General features: G+C 35.1%; 1 protein-coding gene across 1 annotated transcript in view; it reads left to right on the top strand.

Moving 5' to 3' along the window:
- The first annotated feature begins 4,576 nt into the window (after positions 1 to 4,576).
- Positions 4,577 to 18,229, top strand: part of LOC132552712 (calcium-binding protein LPS1-alpha-like) — a 28,951-nt gene continuing 15,298 nt past the window's right edge. The window contains exons 1-7 of the mRNA XM_060216905.1: positions 4,577 to 4,634; positions 5,421 to 5,440; positions 5,710 to 5,740; positions 6,200 to 6,340; positions 7,281 to 7,529; positions 12,880 to 13,023; positions 13,477 to 13,716. Of these exons, the coding sequence (XP_060072888.1) occupies positions 4,577 to 4,634; positions 5,421 to 5,440; positions 5,710 to 5,740; positions 6,200 to 6,340; positions 7,281 to 7,529; positions 12,880 to 13,023; positions 13,477 to 13,716 (883 nt within the window). The remainder of the gene's footprint in view (positions 4,635 to 5,420; positions 5,441 to 5,709; positions 5,741 to 6,199; positions 6,341 to 7,280; positions 7,530 to 12,879; positions 13,024 to 13,476; positions 13,717 to 18,229) is intronic.

Genomic DNA, 18,229 nt, shown 5'->3' with positions numbered 1-18,229 from the left:
TTTATCAGCCATGACTCGAAGTCAGGCATTTGGTATTCTAGAGGAGATCTGACAGATAACAGGTGTATTACTTCATACGAGACTGATGGAGATCATTATATCAACTGAGGGATTTTGTTTTGTTGAAAAGTTTGTGACCGCGATAAAACAAATATAGTCCTATCTAAAGTCTCATTAATGTACAAATATATAGTGCATCATAAATACCTGATCGCGAGCACTTTATGGTGACGTAATTGGTGAAAATACCCTACAAAGCCAACAAATTGCATGTGTGATCACTTTGAACAGCTGGTCGCCGGAACTTTTACTGCAGCACGGAATGAACTTCTAATCCAATGTTTGGAGACAAAATATCTTTAATGACAAATATCTTTTATCTAAGCCCGTCCTTATAATGAGAAATATTTTATATAATTAGATATAAAGCGTTGTGAGTCTATGTATACTCATTATAATAACAAATAGACAATACATTCTAAAGGCCTAAGGACTGGACACATACTTTACTTCAGGAAAAAATTTTCATGCTTCTACTTTTTCACACATAATTAAGAATTCATCAATGCGTTTTGTTACAAATGTTTGAAATAAATGGATTACACGGTGTAATGTTAACCTTCCTACAAACCAGATAGGTCCTCTTAAACAAATACGGCAACATCAAAAGAAATTGTTATGTTGTGTAAATATAACGTGACTGAAGACAGCGTCTCAGCAAAGACCTCACTAGATGTACGTATCTGTAGTATAATATCAGTCCTTCATTTATTTTGCTTTTATTAAAAATGTTTTCTTATTTTTCCAGATTGTGAATAAGCATGTGCATAATGCAATAAGCTTGTAGCCGACGCAGTTACTCGTTGTATGTTGACCAGCCTCCTCTGCAGCATGTCTTCACTAAATATATCCAAGACTGATCTGTTTACGTTTGTGTTATTCTTGAGAAGGCGAGACAGAATATTCAAATACCATCATTTATTTCAATCTTGTTCAAAATTCCTTTCAGTAAAACACGAGTTCTTGTTATTTTTGTGTCATACTGGGTGGCTATGTTATTCAATACATTGCACCTTGTGACAAGCTTACATTTTCAGTAAAACACGAGTTCTTGTTATTTTTGTGTCCTACTGGGTGGCTATGTTATTCAATACATTGCACCTTGTGACAAGCTTACATTTTCAGTCACTACATTATTTTGTAAATATATCAATTTTTCATCTACTTATTTTTCCATGATCCATATTATTCTTCATTCTTGAAGGGATTAACATACGAATTAATGAATAAGAAACGTAAGCAATATTACCTACCATTTGGGGTTCTACTTACGCACACAATACGTAGATGGAAAAGAATTTGACGTCTGTCATGTAATTCTTTGTGTTTTCCTTCTGAAAATCTCCTTTTCTTGAAACTTAACAATTTCGCTGATGTTTCGCTTACGACGATGCGTAAGCTAGCCGATATCGTTAACGTAACTCTGCTAACAACATCGTCGACATTCATTCTGAACATGATACCATTCCTTTCCTCAGATATCCCAATAGGCCTTTCACAGTCGAATAATAACCTGCTTTCATATGCAGTCTCGCCAATGCTCCGGGATCGAACTGCACAGACGCGACGTTTTCACTACCGCCGACGACCATTTCTAACCACAATTCGCCTTCATTCATGTTAAACCCAGAATGAGGATACTAAATTTCAACTAAACCGATTTCCCAAAAACCTTTGAGGTCTAGAGGTTGATTTCGAGTATCGCGTAGTGTAAGTGGTCAAAGTAAGGATAAACCTGACGACACGTCATATCAGGTCACCAGCCATTAGTCCGGGATAGTCCCGACGACACGCCATATCAGGACACCAGCAATTAGTCCGGGATAAACTTGACGACACGTCATATCAGGTCACTAGCCATTAGCCCGGGTAGTCCTGACGACACGTCATATCAGGACACTAGTCATTAGTCCGGAATTGTCCTGACGACACGTCATATCAGGTCACCAGATCATTAGTCCGGGATAGTCCTGACGACACGTCATATCAGGACACCAGCCATTAGTCCGGGATTGTCCTGACGACACGTCATATCAGGTCACCAGCCATTAGTCCGGGATAGTCCTGACGACACGTCATATCAGGACACCAGCCATTAGTCCGAGATAAACATGACGGCACGTCATATCAGGTCACTAGCCATTAGTCTGGGATAGTCCTGACGACACGTCGTAACAGGACAACAGCCATTACTCCGGGATAGTCCTGACGACACGTCATATCAGTCCGAGATACATTTGACGACGTTGAACGAGAACGGTAGGAGGGACTTTCCCTCGCGATAGACTTGGAGGTGGGGGGGATGGAAGCCGCCTTTCCCACAGGGATCAGTCATCTTGTAGGGAACCTGTGTTAGGGAGGCCAGGCCACTTACACTTTTACTCACCAAGGCTTTGTCTTTTGATCATGGAATTTGTGGAGAGCGGAACACCTCTAACGATCTGATGGTCAGTCTCTTGGTGGTAACTACAGACGCAATGTGACGTAGACACCGTGGGATCTCGTGAAGCTGGTGTGACAGTTTGGCGCGAATCTGGACAGCAGTGCTCATTTCTCTGCGTTTTGTTAAATTATTATTCTACATTTAAATGGATTATCTCTCTTTGTTCATTCCACATGTTATAACGATAACATTCCTAATATTTATAAACTTATTTAGTTAGTTATATCCAAATATATTTCTCTAAAGTGATAGTTGTATATTTCTGTATCTTTTAATATCTTAATGACGTCACAATCAACAATATAGCACGTACATAATACGGAATAAACACATGTTCAGGCCTAGAGGCCATCTTCAGGCGACTGTTTCCTCAATTCAAAATAAACTTGAAAAAACTGGTGTATTTAAGCTTTAGCGTTTTCATTTCTGCATATCTATGATGTTTAATTACACAATTTGTTTTAATGCATTGTTACTTGACACTGTTTGTGACGTCATAACAAATGCAGCAATGTGACGTCATAATTTAATGGAAAATAATTATTCATTTGAAACATTGTAGTTTAGTGCTTGAAAAAAAAAATGATAAAAAGTACATATCGGTATTCTCTTCTGCTGTCGATAAATATGGTTTTCTTTCAAACTTCATTCAATGCTTCATCCTGTTTGAATAATTCCAGCATCTGGTGTACTGTAACAGAGAGGCTTTTATATCACGTGTTGTGAGTTGTTATTAATATTATTACAAATTAGTTTTGGCTTTCTTTTCTTGGTGAATAAATGATTTTAGCTTTATTTGTAGATGTAAAGCTTTCTTAATCCCATCTTGTATGATATGAGGAGGGTACCGTTGTGGTATGATTTCACCTGATTTAAACGTTTCACTGAGGTTTCGCTTCCTGTAGTTCTCCACACTACATTATAAAGTATTGACGTAGCGGGATCCGAAGTGGAGGTAGTGATGAGTAGGTTTTAAAAACAATGTCACTGCATATTTCATCCTCATGTGTAGTTTGGGCGATATCACTAAAAGCCCTTTCTTATTTAAAATTTTGAAAGAATTTTAAATTTTAAGGATAACATACTAGGCTATGTTTCAATCTATTGTGCTTATCTGTCAAATATAACTAAGCTTGGCTATCACAATGTTTCTGTCGTAAACTCTTAATTGATCTCGAATACCGTTTTTGTTTTATTTATTTGACCTTTTAGTTAATTTGAAAGAGACATGTTTGGCTGGTGACAAGGCCTTGGTATCACAGCATTTAGTTATAAAATGGCCTCCCTGTAATATACAAGCGTACCATTTAGTAGTTAAAGGACCCGGACAAACAAACTGTGTTGAACAATAGAACGACGGTAGATAATATGTCTACTTCGTTAAACATGCCATTCACGAGTGTCTGTTCCGGATACAATAAAATTTATTTAAAATCCTGACAGAACTTATACCCCATTATCACAAACTTATCTTCTCATATCCCCCGTTAACTGAGAAATTCGGGACTGCTTGTAAAATACCAAGGAAGGCAGGCATGGAACGTGTCACTTTAATGTCTCTCTAACTTTTGTCACATCAAACCATGTGTCAATACTGATGTATGTGAGCTCGGTTGCAAATGAAGATGTCCAAAAAACATTAATTTAAGTTCATTGTTTATTCAATCCTACACATTATATATATGATAGTGCATTGATGAACAACGGTAAGGACCCAGAATATCCCAAATTCTTTGCATTCTAGAATTCAATTCGCTCAACCCGCGACGCCCTATCTCCGGTATCCTACTGGATCACGACAATAAGCTAACGTTGAAGTGTAAATTTTAAGTCACAAATATCCGCAAAAAATATATTGGTACCAAATGCAGTTAAGTAAGAAGCTGAAACATATAACTAATTATATTGTACTTTTATATTAAAACATTAATTGATCTGATGCCTTTGTTAAGTAACGCGAACACAGATAGAAATACGTTATAGATGTTTTTTATGAAGCTGTTTCCTTGGTTTAACCTCAACCCAACGTCAACAGCCAGTGTCATTTTAAGGCGTTATGTCCTGGTAGTGAATATGGTGACTACCACACTGAACAGTATACGGGAATCCTGTCACCTCGAATTCAAAGCAAGTAAGTGTCTAGCTCAAAGTCACGACCAGATGAGCACAGACCGTCCTTTTCTGAGTCCTCACCTCGAATAGTCGCCAGTAGTTAAATTGTACAAGTACGTACGCCATTGCTTTAACCGGTTATCGCGTCCATTTCATTAAGAAAAAAAAATGTTTTTAACACGTTGTTCTTTAACGAAATTGAAGAAAATAGTTGCAGCATTTTAATTTGGAACATTTTTTTAAAACTTTAATCTCAAAATCAAAATGAAAAACCTGTTTTTAGAAAACAAAAATATTTTCAAGGAAAACAAAATGACTTTTAAAGTATCATATTAATTCTATGTGTATACTTGTATAAAATACGTAGAAATAAGTTATCTAGAGTTCAGCGCCATCAAGGTGAAGTAACATTGTTTTTTAATAATCTATCCAAGCTACTCCCTGAAAGACGCCGCACCGCCTACCCTACAGTGGTTAGTTAAAACGTCATTGTTTCGTAAATCAAAACACTACCGCCATTGATTACAGTGTTCCGAACGAAGTAAAAGACGTGGATGAAGATACTACAAACGACTAAAAATGGTATGTGCTGGAACAGTTTATACATTTATCATAGAATAACTGATAGCTAAGGTTTGTGTACTGTACAGTGTTGTGGTATCTTGTGATGTCGTCAGATTGACTTAAGTACGTACCATATTTTCTGTACAAATATGTAATCTATTAAACTCCTGGATTTTATCAATGAAGAACCGTTATCACATTCTATGAAACCTGACATAAACATGATTAAACCCGATTCCAGATTTGACCTTAAATTCTTCTGTAGGTAAATAAATGATCTGACTTTCGATTTACATGTGGACTGTGTGGTGTAAGTACATACATATCAAAGACCATAGCTAATTCCTGTTGTTCTGTACGTTATAACTAGATTAGACAAAAGAGAGTATTACATGGTCTTTACTTGTTATGTTTTTGTTATTGCTCTTGAATGTCAAGTTCACGATGTCAACAATTTTGTATCCAGTGAGAGGTGGCATTGATCTGCGCGGATTAAACTGTGATTAGATTTATTACTTATCTATTTACAGGTGGAGAATTTGACAGAGGAGCAGGTAAACGGTGAGTTACATTATTTCCACGTGGACCATTTTCTCCTCCAAACATGTTACAAAAAAATAAATAAATGAATAAAAATAATAAGAAAATAACAACATGGCAGCACAACTATAATCGACTCAAATTCCATGAAACTATGGCAAAATATGAACAAAAGAAAGGTTTACACAGAGATGAAAAGGTACAAGGATAATAAGACCAGGTGTCCCAGAAGAGTAAGCATCTTCTGCTTCATCAATGACACCCGCCGTGTTAACTTATGCAAACTTTAGGTACGGTAGTTCTCCATGAATCCATATGATAAGTGTTATGAATTCAATTTTCTTATTTCTAGCTACACATCGGCAGTTAACTAATTTATATAGATTTGTAATGGACAAATATGTGATTATATATATATATATACATATTATAGTTCTGTTTGATTGTACAATGTTTATCATTTTTTCAATGATATTCCAGAGTTTAAAGACGCCTTTTCGGCGTTTGATGCTGGTGAAGGTTCCATTCCGTCGAAAGATTGTGGAACAGTGATGAGATCGCTAGGGATGAATCCAACACTTACACAGCTAACAGTATGGCTGGGAGAGGCAGACAGGGACAGTGAGTATGAAATCTCATTTGTATCCCCATATCTGTTCATGTTGACCAAACAGCATCAAGGGCACAGATTAAGCATGTCCTGTTAATCAACCAAACCAGTAAAACTCGAAGTAACATGAATGTGTTTTTGGTGCCAGGATTTTTTTTGAAGTCTAAACAATATTGATGGGAATAATAATGGCTTAATATTTACTTTGAGATAATAATTCTTTAAAGTGCTTAATAAGTTGATTGAACCAGTGTTAAGCCATAAAATCTAATCACTATTACCGCCTACGTAATAAATTTGGAACTAGGAACCCAGAATCGGGATCGTGATAATAGGAACAAGTCCTTGAATATCGAATCACCCTGAACATGTAAACACCATAGACTGGGGAAGCAGGCAAGTTGCTAACCAGAAATGGAAAATTCACAATAAGGAAACTAAAATCACCACGCTTATCAAAACGTTTGGCGATTTCAAGGGAGGAAAAGATTGAGAAATGCGGCTAATGTGAATTACAGTGGTACTTGAAGTTTACATCAGACAGATAAAGCAATTCTTATGTGAGAATAGAAAGATGAGATCCAATGTTTATTAGCCTCCTCCTTATACTGTATCGGCAGTCTCACGTTTAGGGCAGTGCTGGAAATCAAGTCAGTCCTTTGCTCATTTTTAAACTAAGATGACGAAGTTATCGACATTCAGTCGAGCAGATTTGTTCATATCTGTTATTTTGGCAGGTGTTTCTTTCGTGCGTAAGAGTTCAAATGATTCAAAAATAGTGAAGTGAAAAGACCGTTTTCGTTCGACTTGATGATGACGTCATGAGAAGATGTTGTGGGATTGCTTAAAATTGTTGTTAATGAGAATAGACCTTGCATAAACTGTTAGGAGAACAATATATTGTGTATGGTGATTGTCCATTATCATTTATCATGGCATTGTATATTACAGACACGGGGATGGTCGATTTTGCGAGTTTCCTGGTAATGATGAGTAAAAAATTAGAAGAACAGGACGATGAAGATGAAGAGGGAATGAAAGAAAATTTTCGTATTTTCGACAAGGAAGGGACTGGTTTCATTAATGCTGTGGAATTTCGTCACGTGATGACATCGATAGGGGACAAACTAACGGATGAGGAAGTTGACGAGATGATAAGAGAAGCTGATCTGGATGGGAATGGTCTAATAAACTATGAAGGTGAGAGTTGATGAGACAGGCTGGCGTGGATGGAAATGATCTGAATAATTGTGAAGGTGAGAGTTGATGAGACAGGCTGGCGTGGATGGTAATGATCTGAATAATTGTGAAGGTGAGAGTTGATGAGACAGGCTGGCGTGGATGTTAATGATCTGAATAATTGTGAAGGTGAGAGTTGATGAGACAGGCTGGTGTGGATGGTAACGGTCTGATTGCTTATGATGGTGAGAATTAATCAGTGACGTTGATCTAGATGGAAATTGTCTGATAAACGGTGAAGCTAAACGTTGGCCATAGAGGCTGGTCTGGATAGAGATGGTTTGACGATTTACTTTGATAGTGAGGAATGATCAGAGAGGGTGATTTGAATGGAAATAATCTGATCAATTATGATAGTGAGAGATGAGAGGGTGATAAGGTTAGAAAAAGTCTGATTAATTATAATATTGAGAGTTGACAGGGTGATAAGGTTAGAAAAAGTCTGATTAATTATAACACTGAGAGTTGACAGGGTGATAAGGTTAGAAAAAGTCTGATCAATTATAATATTGAGAGTTGAGAGGGTGATAAGGTTAGAAAAATTCTGATTAATTGCGGTGGGGAGATTTATGTAATGTCGCAAGGAGTGGCCTATTAATGACATCGGGGAAAGTTGTGTGAAGTGTGAGGAAACAGCTTGTTACGGCGGGTACAGTGGTTTGATATTGAGGTGCATGCTTCCGTTTACTGATCAAACATTATACCATTTCAAATTTCACACTGAATTACTATGATGTCATAACGTGAAAAAAGAACGATAATGTTTACTACTGATTGAATATAGAGAATAGAAAATTGTGCAATAAATCTTCTACTAAATCATATTTAGTTTGCATTAATTATGTATAGTGTATGTATATAATTCTATATTCCAGCCTTTGTCACTATGATGTCAATGAAGTAGACATGAGGTAAGGCAGTGTAGAACTTTATCTTCTTATCTTGAAAACAAAAGAACCACATATCCCTCTCACTTTGTCATTCCTAAATATTAAATTTAATAATAACAATAATATACTGTGAATCAGTCGGATGGAATTCTATTAATGAAGCATTGGGCTTTTTTTTTTTTTTTTTGTTTTTTTTGTTTTTTGTTTTTTTTTTTTTTTTTTTTTTTTTTTTTTTTTTTTTTTTTTTTTTTTTTTGTTTTGTTTTTTTTTTTTTTTTTTTTTTTGTCTTATTTATACTGATAACTCTTTCTTCCAAAGGAAATTCAAACACAAATCATGCATATTTATTTACTAAGTTAATGTTTTTAAGAAATAACGTATTATGATTTCAGTTTTTTAGCATGAAGTTGGATTGATTATGCAACTATTTCAAGCATTTTAAAATCTTCATTTCGAAGAAAGAAAAGGATTAATTTTAACGTTGACGGCACGATTTTCAATATCGAGATAAGTGGCATTACACATGTCTTACGATATTATGACATGGCCTATCATAACAGTCCAAAGGGTCAGCTTTGTGATGAAACTGATTTAAATTTCCAAAATTAAAAAAAATAACAATAAATAAACAAATATATAAATAAAACAATAAATAAATGAGAAATAAAACACCAATAAAGATTAACTCACAAATGAGACGTTATTGATATCTTATTTTCGTTTTTATTTCAGAATACCAAAGCATCAGATGTACGTATGCAGCCTAACACATACTATTCCTTATGCCCGCGGCAATGAACATTTCGAATCCTCATAGTTCAAGGTTCACCAATAGAATACATGGTTTTCTATGTATATTGGTAAAACTATAAGCTGGATATTGTTGTTATGCAGAGGAAGTGTCTCACCTTCCACAAACAAGGATTTATTGAACTTATCCAATAAATAACAATAAAACGTTGATCACTTTTGACTTGTTTTTTTCTGAACACTGTGTCATCTCCAAAGTTTAAACTGAGATAAATGTGTTCATACTTAGATACATGTGTTAAAACTGAGATGCATGTGTTTAAGCTTAGACATTTGTTTGAGCTGAGATACCTGTGTGTAAGCTGAGATACCTGTGTTTAAGCTTAGACACCTGTTTCAGCTGAGATACCTGTGTTTAAGGTAAGATACCTGTGTGTAAGCTGAGATACCCGTGTTGAAGCTGAGATACCCGTGTTTAAGCTAGGAAACCTGTTTGAACTGAGATACCTGTGTTTAAGGTAAGATACCTGTGTGTAAGCTGAGATACCTGTGTGTAAGGTAAGATACTTGTTTGAGTTGAGATACCTGTGTGTAAGGTAAGATACCTGTGTGTAAGCAGAGATACCCTTGTTTAAGCAGGGATTCTGTGTCTGATTTGAGATACGTGTGTTTAGGGCGAGATGCGTGTGTATAATTTGATATACCTGTGTTTCAGCTGAGGTACATGTGTTCAAGCTGAGCTACACTTTTTTTTAGCTGAGGGCCTGAGTTTATGCATATTAGGGCGAATTTACCAAACGTTTATTGGGCGAAGAAGAGTGAGAGTTTTATATGAAAGTGAAATCTATGGTGGCTGATTTGTGCCATTTTGCAAGGCGAAAAGTCGAAATGGCAACAATAAGCCACCATGCATGTATGTCAAAGATTGAACAGAAAATTTACGACTGATTACCAACCTTCTGTAGAAATTAAGAAATAGATAAATATACTCAACATTGTAATGTAGGAATCCAACCCTTATCTCAATACACACACTTATAAATCTGTAAATGTTACCAACGTGTAAACGTTTACGTATAAAATGCCATCAATATGCAAAGTATTAAAATATAAGTAACAATCATAGACAAACCTCTATATTAATGATTGTTTACAATAAGATCTCTGTACTATGTTGTTTAATTACATTTATAATTTTATAAGCTAGAAACATTTTGATACACATTCGTCAGTCGGTACTTGGTGATGTACGTGTAGCTATTTGGTCTCATTTTCTTTATGTCAAGAAGCATTATATCTCCAAATAAACGTTTGAGTGTCGCATGTGTATGTGGGTGTCGCCGAGGAAGGGTGTCTGACACATATGTATAGGTACATGTAAGAATCCACGTGATTTGGTGACTTTGATTGACAATCCGATCGTTTACCTGCAATGCGGACAAACGAACAGTGGTTCAAACATCTTAGAGAATCAGTCATGCAATAATTTGTATGAGAGGTCAAAGTTTGATTCTGTGCGTAAACTTTAACGAAAGACTACACCGCACTAGCTAGTTATTAACAATGCGATCTCCTGGATAATGGGATTTTGTAAGCTTCTTTACAACACGTGTTTGTGTTTGTAAACCAAAATAAATTATGATGTCAAATAAATGGAAAATAAAAACAAAAAACAAACAAACAAAAAAGAAAGAAAAGACAAACAGATAAAAAAACAAATAACACTTATTTTTTCACATGGATCTGTGGAAATAACATATCTGACTTTTCATCTCAATAATAAGGCAAACACATCTCAAACAAAAGGTATACTACAGCTAACTTATTATTTTATCAAAGGGTCGTTGTTGTTCATGCAGAAGTCGGTGGATAATGTTCAAACATCTTTCTATATTACTGTTTACACTCAATGATTTTCACCAATCCTCCCTGTTATCTGTTCGAGTATATAAACAATGACAAGATTTGACAATAGACAACTTACATCTAGCTAAAACTTGATATTTTATAAACTAGAACTTAGTTTGCTATTGTTTTTACTGTTATATACATACACAAATTACCCCACATGAGCCCCTGTAGTGTTATCGACACACAAATTACCCCACATGAGCCCCTGTAGTGTTATCGACACAGGTTGGAAGGTACCATCGAGTTCACGTTGTCTAAAAGGAACAGGAGCAAAATGCAACAGGTACGAGATTACTATATATAGAATTCACGTGAGAGATGTTTTAATATTTAAATAATGATAATATTTCCTTGTCATTACTTCCATATAGATATCAATACACACCACTAGCATAACATAACTCTAAGGTACTGATTTTATAAGTCTGAAAGTACTGAGTAATAAGGAATTGAATTAGAAAGGAACTGTGTTAGCTTGGGGTGCGGGTGAGAATTTAAGCAAATTATATTTTGGTTATATTATATGAGGTGTGACATCTGATATCGGTTTGTATGATATCTGGTTTTTTTCACGAGACAAGATCTTTCCTGTTAAGTATTGTAAGCACGTGTAAGTTTATATCCTTGAATGCCAGTGCACTATTCGTATGCCATATTTGTGTAGGCTCCCAATGTTTTCAACATATATCAATTTTTACCTAAATGTGCTCGTAGAATACTGAATATTAATGTGGTAAGTTTCAAAGGGAATAGTATAATTCATGAAATATGAACGATCACTCTTTGAACAAATATTTTGTCAACACAAGAATATTGATTGCTAAACAATGTTATTTTTTTCATTTTAAGTACATGGAAATGGGTAATTATATTACATTGTATACAATATTATTGTGATTAGTGTGGAAGTGAAAGGCAAGGTTTTCAACCTGTTGATGTGTCTAGAATAGTTTCACCGCTTTTTGCAATTCGTAAGAAATGGCTTCCATTCATATGTCACCAATACGAATTGAAAAATAATACAATGTACACATATCATTAATATGAAAAATATTCGTATAGAATGTAGCAATGTAATTGATATGAATAATACGTCTGTAATATAAGTGTCAACCATGTTCACATTATTAGGGAAATTGTATACAAATGTCACCAATACGTTTAACATTACATATATATCAATGATGTTTCTTTTTTTTATTGAGTGATGAAAGAAGAAAAACAGACGGATAAAGCAGACAGAGTTTAAAGATGACAATATATCTTATGATAATTATAACAAAGGAGGACAGTGTTGCTGTTAACATATTTTGGAAAAAGTAAAATGAATATCCATATTGAATATTAAAACAAACAGCATTCGACTCAATAACGAAATATCAGAAGTCTTATTCTCATTTGAAAACCAAACCTCTCCATGTATTATGTCTTCTCTTTTGCTTCTGTTTCATCGATATTGGGTCTGAATTAATTAAGATTTTATAAATATGTCGGCATTTTGTTTCGCTCTATTATCATTGATAAATGAATAATGTGCCTCGCATTTCTTTCTTTTAACAGGCGGAGATGAGTGAAGAACACTTGACAGGTAACATCTCTTTTACAAATGCAAGAATCGTTGGCTTTTAATGCTTATATATACAGTTACGTCCCTATAATTGACCAGAAGTCAGACTCCTCTAACTTATCGTCGTTAATCATGTAGTATCTCGATGGTCAAAGGTTTCACTTACAGACCACGTATTTTCATTACATTGCAGAATTAAGGGAAGTCTTCTCATTATTCGATAAAGATGGACGTGGTACCATTGACTCCAGAGAACTAGGAACGATTTTACGTTCCGTAGGTCACAACCCTACAGAGGCAGAGGTCATGGCTTGCATTAACGAAGTCGATCCGGATGGTGAGTGAAGTGTTCCATCAAACTGAAAAATATAATGTAGTAAAATAGGTTTTTGTGATCCTGTTATAATGTATATTTAGATATATAGCAATTTCAACACAGAAACAGTTTGCCAAAATAAGAATGTGTAGATTTATGTCATGTGTTGGTATACATATCTGCATATAACATAGGTGTAACAATGATCATGAAGGTTCCTTTTGAAGGTCTGTCTTGGTCAGGAAAATATCATGTTGATAAATGACAAAATCAAAGTGTGAGTTAGTTACTTCTAGTGCACCTGGTTTTGACAGTTTTCACTATCAATTCTTAATTTCCCTAGTACTCTCCTAGGTGTCTCCCTCTGACGCCTCACTGACGAATCCTAGAAGGACTACTGGGCTATATTTAGTCTATTTCAAATTCGCATTGTAGATGTTCTTCACATTTATGTCTTTCGCACATTTTGTTTAGGTCGCGGGATAGATTTTTCGGATTTTAAATCGGTCATGATGTCACGAGCAGGAATACAGGACTCGAACGAGGAGCTGCATGAATCGTTTCAAGTGTTCGACAGGGAAGGCAATGGCTTCATAGCAGAATCCGAGTTGCGACACGTTATGACAAATTTAGGGGAAAAGCTAACGGACGAAGAGATCACCGAGATGTTAGTAGAGGCTGGCGTGGATGGGGAAGGTCAGATAAATTACGAGGGTAAGTTGTTGTTACCCAAGTAAAGATGTACATTTTATTTCATTGAATGGTTATATTCAAGTTATGCTTTATGATACAAAAGACGAAGATGAAATAACCATAAGTAAAGCAAACGCCGGAGACGAGGTCGTCCTACAAGGAGGCCTGAGACCGAAAGCGACTTTTTCTTCAGGAAAATAAAAAAATATCGTTAAACATCAAAGAAAACACAGACAGTTTCTTAATTCAAAGTATAATTCGATGAAACTAGGAGCAAATATGAACAAAGTTATGTCGTGACCAAATAAGAAAACGGTAAAATAACGGAACGGCCAGGCACACTATCGGGCACCAAACACGTCCGACGTCTCATCGCACAACGGTAAAATAACCTCATGGCGACCGTAAAACTCCACTATATTCTTCGTCAACTTTCGTCTTTCGAAACGATGTGTAGTGACTTTGTCTGTCAATTGCTGACATTTTGCATGGAAATCGTGATATCGTAAATACCATGGGTTGGGGATGAAGGCATGCAACTATTCACAAATGGAAATTTCACAAATTATCATGTTTATCATACAGCTTGGTGGAAAATTTTCCTTCTTGGTATCGCTGAAATTTCTATTTCTGTTTGGTACATATAATGGGCATTGTTAATACAACTGTGGTTTAAGAGAAGAAGTCATCGTTATACTTATGTGAACTCACACAGTGATGGACTATACGTGATATTTATGGTCGCCATAGTGATCTCAGTGAGAAATATTTCTTTGTGTGACATGAAGCTGGACGTGATTGATGCTCGTTAGTTTGCCTGTTGGTATCATTGTTGTATACCTTTTTCTCATTTGAGAACGAGACATATCGGGTGTCGTCGATAAAGCCAAGGACGCTTACTTTTCCGGAACACCTGGTCTTCTTCTTCTTGTACTTTTTCAAGAGTCGCAGTGTAAATCTCCGTTTTGCTCATATTTCAACATAGTTTTATGAAATTTGAATTGTAATTATGTTGATATGTTGGTGCTTTCTTTGTTGTTTTGTCCCCTCGCTATGACCAGGGTGTGTTGGAAAAAATAACCGCCATAATTAAAGAATTTTTTTTAAACCAGAAATTCGACATTTCTCGATTGACCCGGACATAATTTTCTCACGACATGTCCGTCCGTATAGTTTACAACCAAATCGTTCACCAATGTTTGAAAAGAAATTTGTCCTAATAAAAGAAGGAAAATTTTATTTTAGTTTAAAATGATGTCTGGTAGGGTACAAAGCGGAAGAAGTATTTAGTGGTTCATCAATTCCAGCTTCTTGAGAAACCAGAATCACAATAAGATTGTTATACTGACTTCATACACTACGAACAGTAGCCGATGTTTTGATAATGGTTTGTGGTAAATGCTTATTCTGTATGTTTTTGTTTACCTTTTTTGCTGTGCTGGATAACGTCAAATACACTGTTTATAGTGTTCACACCTGGCATACACCTGATACATTAATGCTGCATTGAATTGATAATGCTAATTTAGTATCGCGTATAATTTAAAAGTATCTGTTAAAAAATACGAGCAACGAATATGATATATCGTGATCATTTAACAATATAAACACAATGTCACACCACTTCGAAAACTTAATACAAGTTTTTTTTCTTTTTTTCATTATTTTTTTTCAGAATTCGCGAAGATGATAACAGCCAGTCAAATCAAGTACTGAAAGGTAACACGACTAAAAAGAGAATAAACAACAGTTCCATTTCACATACTAGGGTATGTGAGTAGTATGTATAATTTTACTTCATTAATTCATTGAATAAATCCAACACAAACAGAAAGTGACTCAAGTAACCATGGACAACAATACTGGATGTCATGTGACTGAAATGAATTATTTATGTATTTTAGGCCCCACTCCTCCTCCTCCTCATTAAGCATGGATTTCAAATCATGGAGAAAGACGTCATTTCAGAAGATCAACTTCGATGTGCAAATGCAGCAATTTGTTACTAAGTTATTGAACTGTTATAACAATAATAAAAAACTCATATAATACCTTATGTGTCTATTTTCTGTTATCCTGTTTCAGCTAATAGTTTTTGTGCTGTAGTTTCATTTCCACCACCATTATTGATGAGATATTTTTCTGACATTAACGACTCCTAACATTGAGCATTACGCGTAGCTAACAAAAACGCTTACTCTCTGGGAACACCTGGTCTTATTCTCCTTGTACTTTTTCATGAGTCTCCGTGTAAATCTTTCTTTTGCTCATATTTTGTCATAGTTTAATTGAATATTATTTTGTATCATTTGTATCAGGAAAAAATGATAATGGTATATTGAAATGAATAGTTTCCTTTTACACATACTACGACGTCTGTACCGGAAAAAAGTTTTTTGTTTATCCTCTAATCTACTTTCTAAATAAAACCTTTCAAAAAACACATTCAGAAAAAAAATTGATACTGGATTTTTTTTATTTCTCGGAAAAGTAGTCTTGATATACGGGACTCAAAAAGTTAAGCATCATAGATATATAGATTTTTTTCTGTCATTAGAATAAATTCAGCTTGACACTCCTTGGCCACTGTTATCACCAATTTATACACAATAACTATCCAGTAACGATTTACCCGTGCAACCTACAGTAAACGTGCGGCAAGAAATCATGTGACACAGAGTTAGAATTATAGTGTCAATTGTGGTTTTAGTGAAAGTCTTTGTAGACTTAACGTCAAATCAATCACTAAATTTTGAAATTGTGTGTTTCTTTTTAATGTCCTGTCATTTTGCACCCTTCTTTGAACATTTAATAACTTGAGACATCCCATAACAGCTGCAGAGGCTGGTCGAGAAGTCGGGATTCTTCAAGTAGAACAATCACAACAAATTGTGGCTACACACTTCAATGTATTATAGAGTGTCATTTCTCGATTGTGGAATCGATTCCAGATGACCGGAAACGTCACCGAGAAACCTCGATCAGGTAGACTATGGAGTACGACAGCCCGTCAGAGTCGTTATTTAAGCACCCTTGCTAGGCGAAATCAGGTTGAATAACGACTTCTGTCAAGCTACTGGAAAAAGAATTTCTGCACAAACAGTGAGGAATAGACTTCACAGCTCTGATATCGTGACGTTTTTTGGGTCCATGTTGAGCACACTGACAGTGTTGTTGAACCCATCGAAGCGTTTTGAATCTTCAGTGCCAATGGAGTTTTAACTTTATTTTCAGAGGGTTTTCAATTAAATTCAGAGATGCACTTATTTCAGGCATGTACTATATTTCCAAATTTAGAGACATAACTACATTACTGAATTCAAATATGGGCTAGCTTACTTCATTCAGGGGCGTACTAGATTTCCAAATTTAGAGATATACAGATAACAAAATTCGGAAAAGTACGAAATTACTAGATTTGGAGACGTACTAGATTACGAAATTCAGAAATGTGTTAGATTTTTAAATTGAAATTATTTTTATTAATTCATATTTCTAAATTTATTTTACCACATGTAATTCTGAATAACTTATCAAAACTTAAATCAATCTCTATTAGATGTAATGTATGTCAATGTCGGCGTGTGCAGGAAAACCGAAATTAAATCTCAAAATTACAATTTGCTTTGTGGAAATAAAGACAAGACACTCTTGAAAAAAAAACAAGAACTGATTATTATTTCCCTTCAAGGTTTTATGATATGGCCCTGTGATATCAAGAATGACACAAGCACATATACACAATATTAAAGTCCTATCACATAGCAGACTCACGGTTCAGTAATACTTTATGGTGTCATGAAAATGTAGGCCAAATATTATCGTCTTATGGTCGTAATTGGCATAGAACATTCTTCACTGGATAAACGTGGAATCAATTTCATATGTTTCACAAAGTCATCAACGAGGAGCTGGAAAATATTCCGTAATGACAGAACATAAACTAGTACTTGAAATTCTGCTGAAATTATCAAACATTGTAAAAACTACTGCAACAAGGGGCTAGTGCACCCCCCTATCTAGATGTTGACTCGATCGCTATGAAAATCCACCAGTCGTCTCCTACGTTTTCACGATAAAGCTCCTATCATTAGCCACAGAGGGACAAAACAGCTGTGTAATTCATTTTAATTCATATTTGTCACTTTTGTTTTTGAGTCTGAATTATGCTAAATAGTGCCCTTCGCTTGTGTGTCTTTAGTGCAATCTGTTAATGTATAACACACTTTTCTCTCATCGTTCGTCTCCGAAATGATCAAAAACATAATTTATTAGATAAGGAACTAAATTAAATTTATTCCAATCATTTATTACATGTTAAATGTGTTATATCTCGAATACTTTTAAATAAGATATCAAACGTTGTTAAGTAGCTTTACTCTTTTTTTGTTACAATGCTTATTGAATTTCAATTCATTGTTTTTATTCCTGAATCAAATGACTTACCAGCATATTGAAATACGACGAATGAAATATGTGGGCTAACGTTTAACTAGTATTGTTGTTGTTGTTTCTTAGGAAAACAAGCAAGCTC

The sequence above is a fragment of the Ylistrum balloti genome, unplaced genomic scaffold (genome assembly GCF_031769215.1).
Source record: "Ylistrum balloti isolate Yb309-2 unplaced genomic scaffold, AGI_CSIRO_Ybal_v1 Utg370272, whole genome shotgun sequence".
NCBI classification, from domain to species: Eukaryota; Metazoa; Mollusca; class Bivalvia; order Pectinida; family Pectinidae; genus Ylistrum; species Ylistrum balloti.
This window is presented reverse-complemented; position numbering and strand designations above follow the sequence as displayed.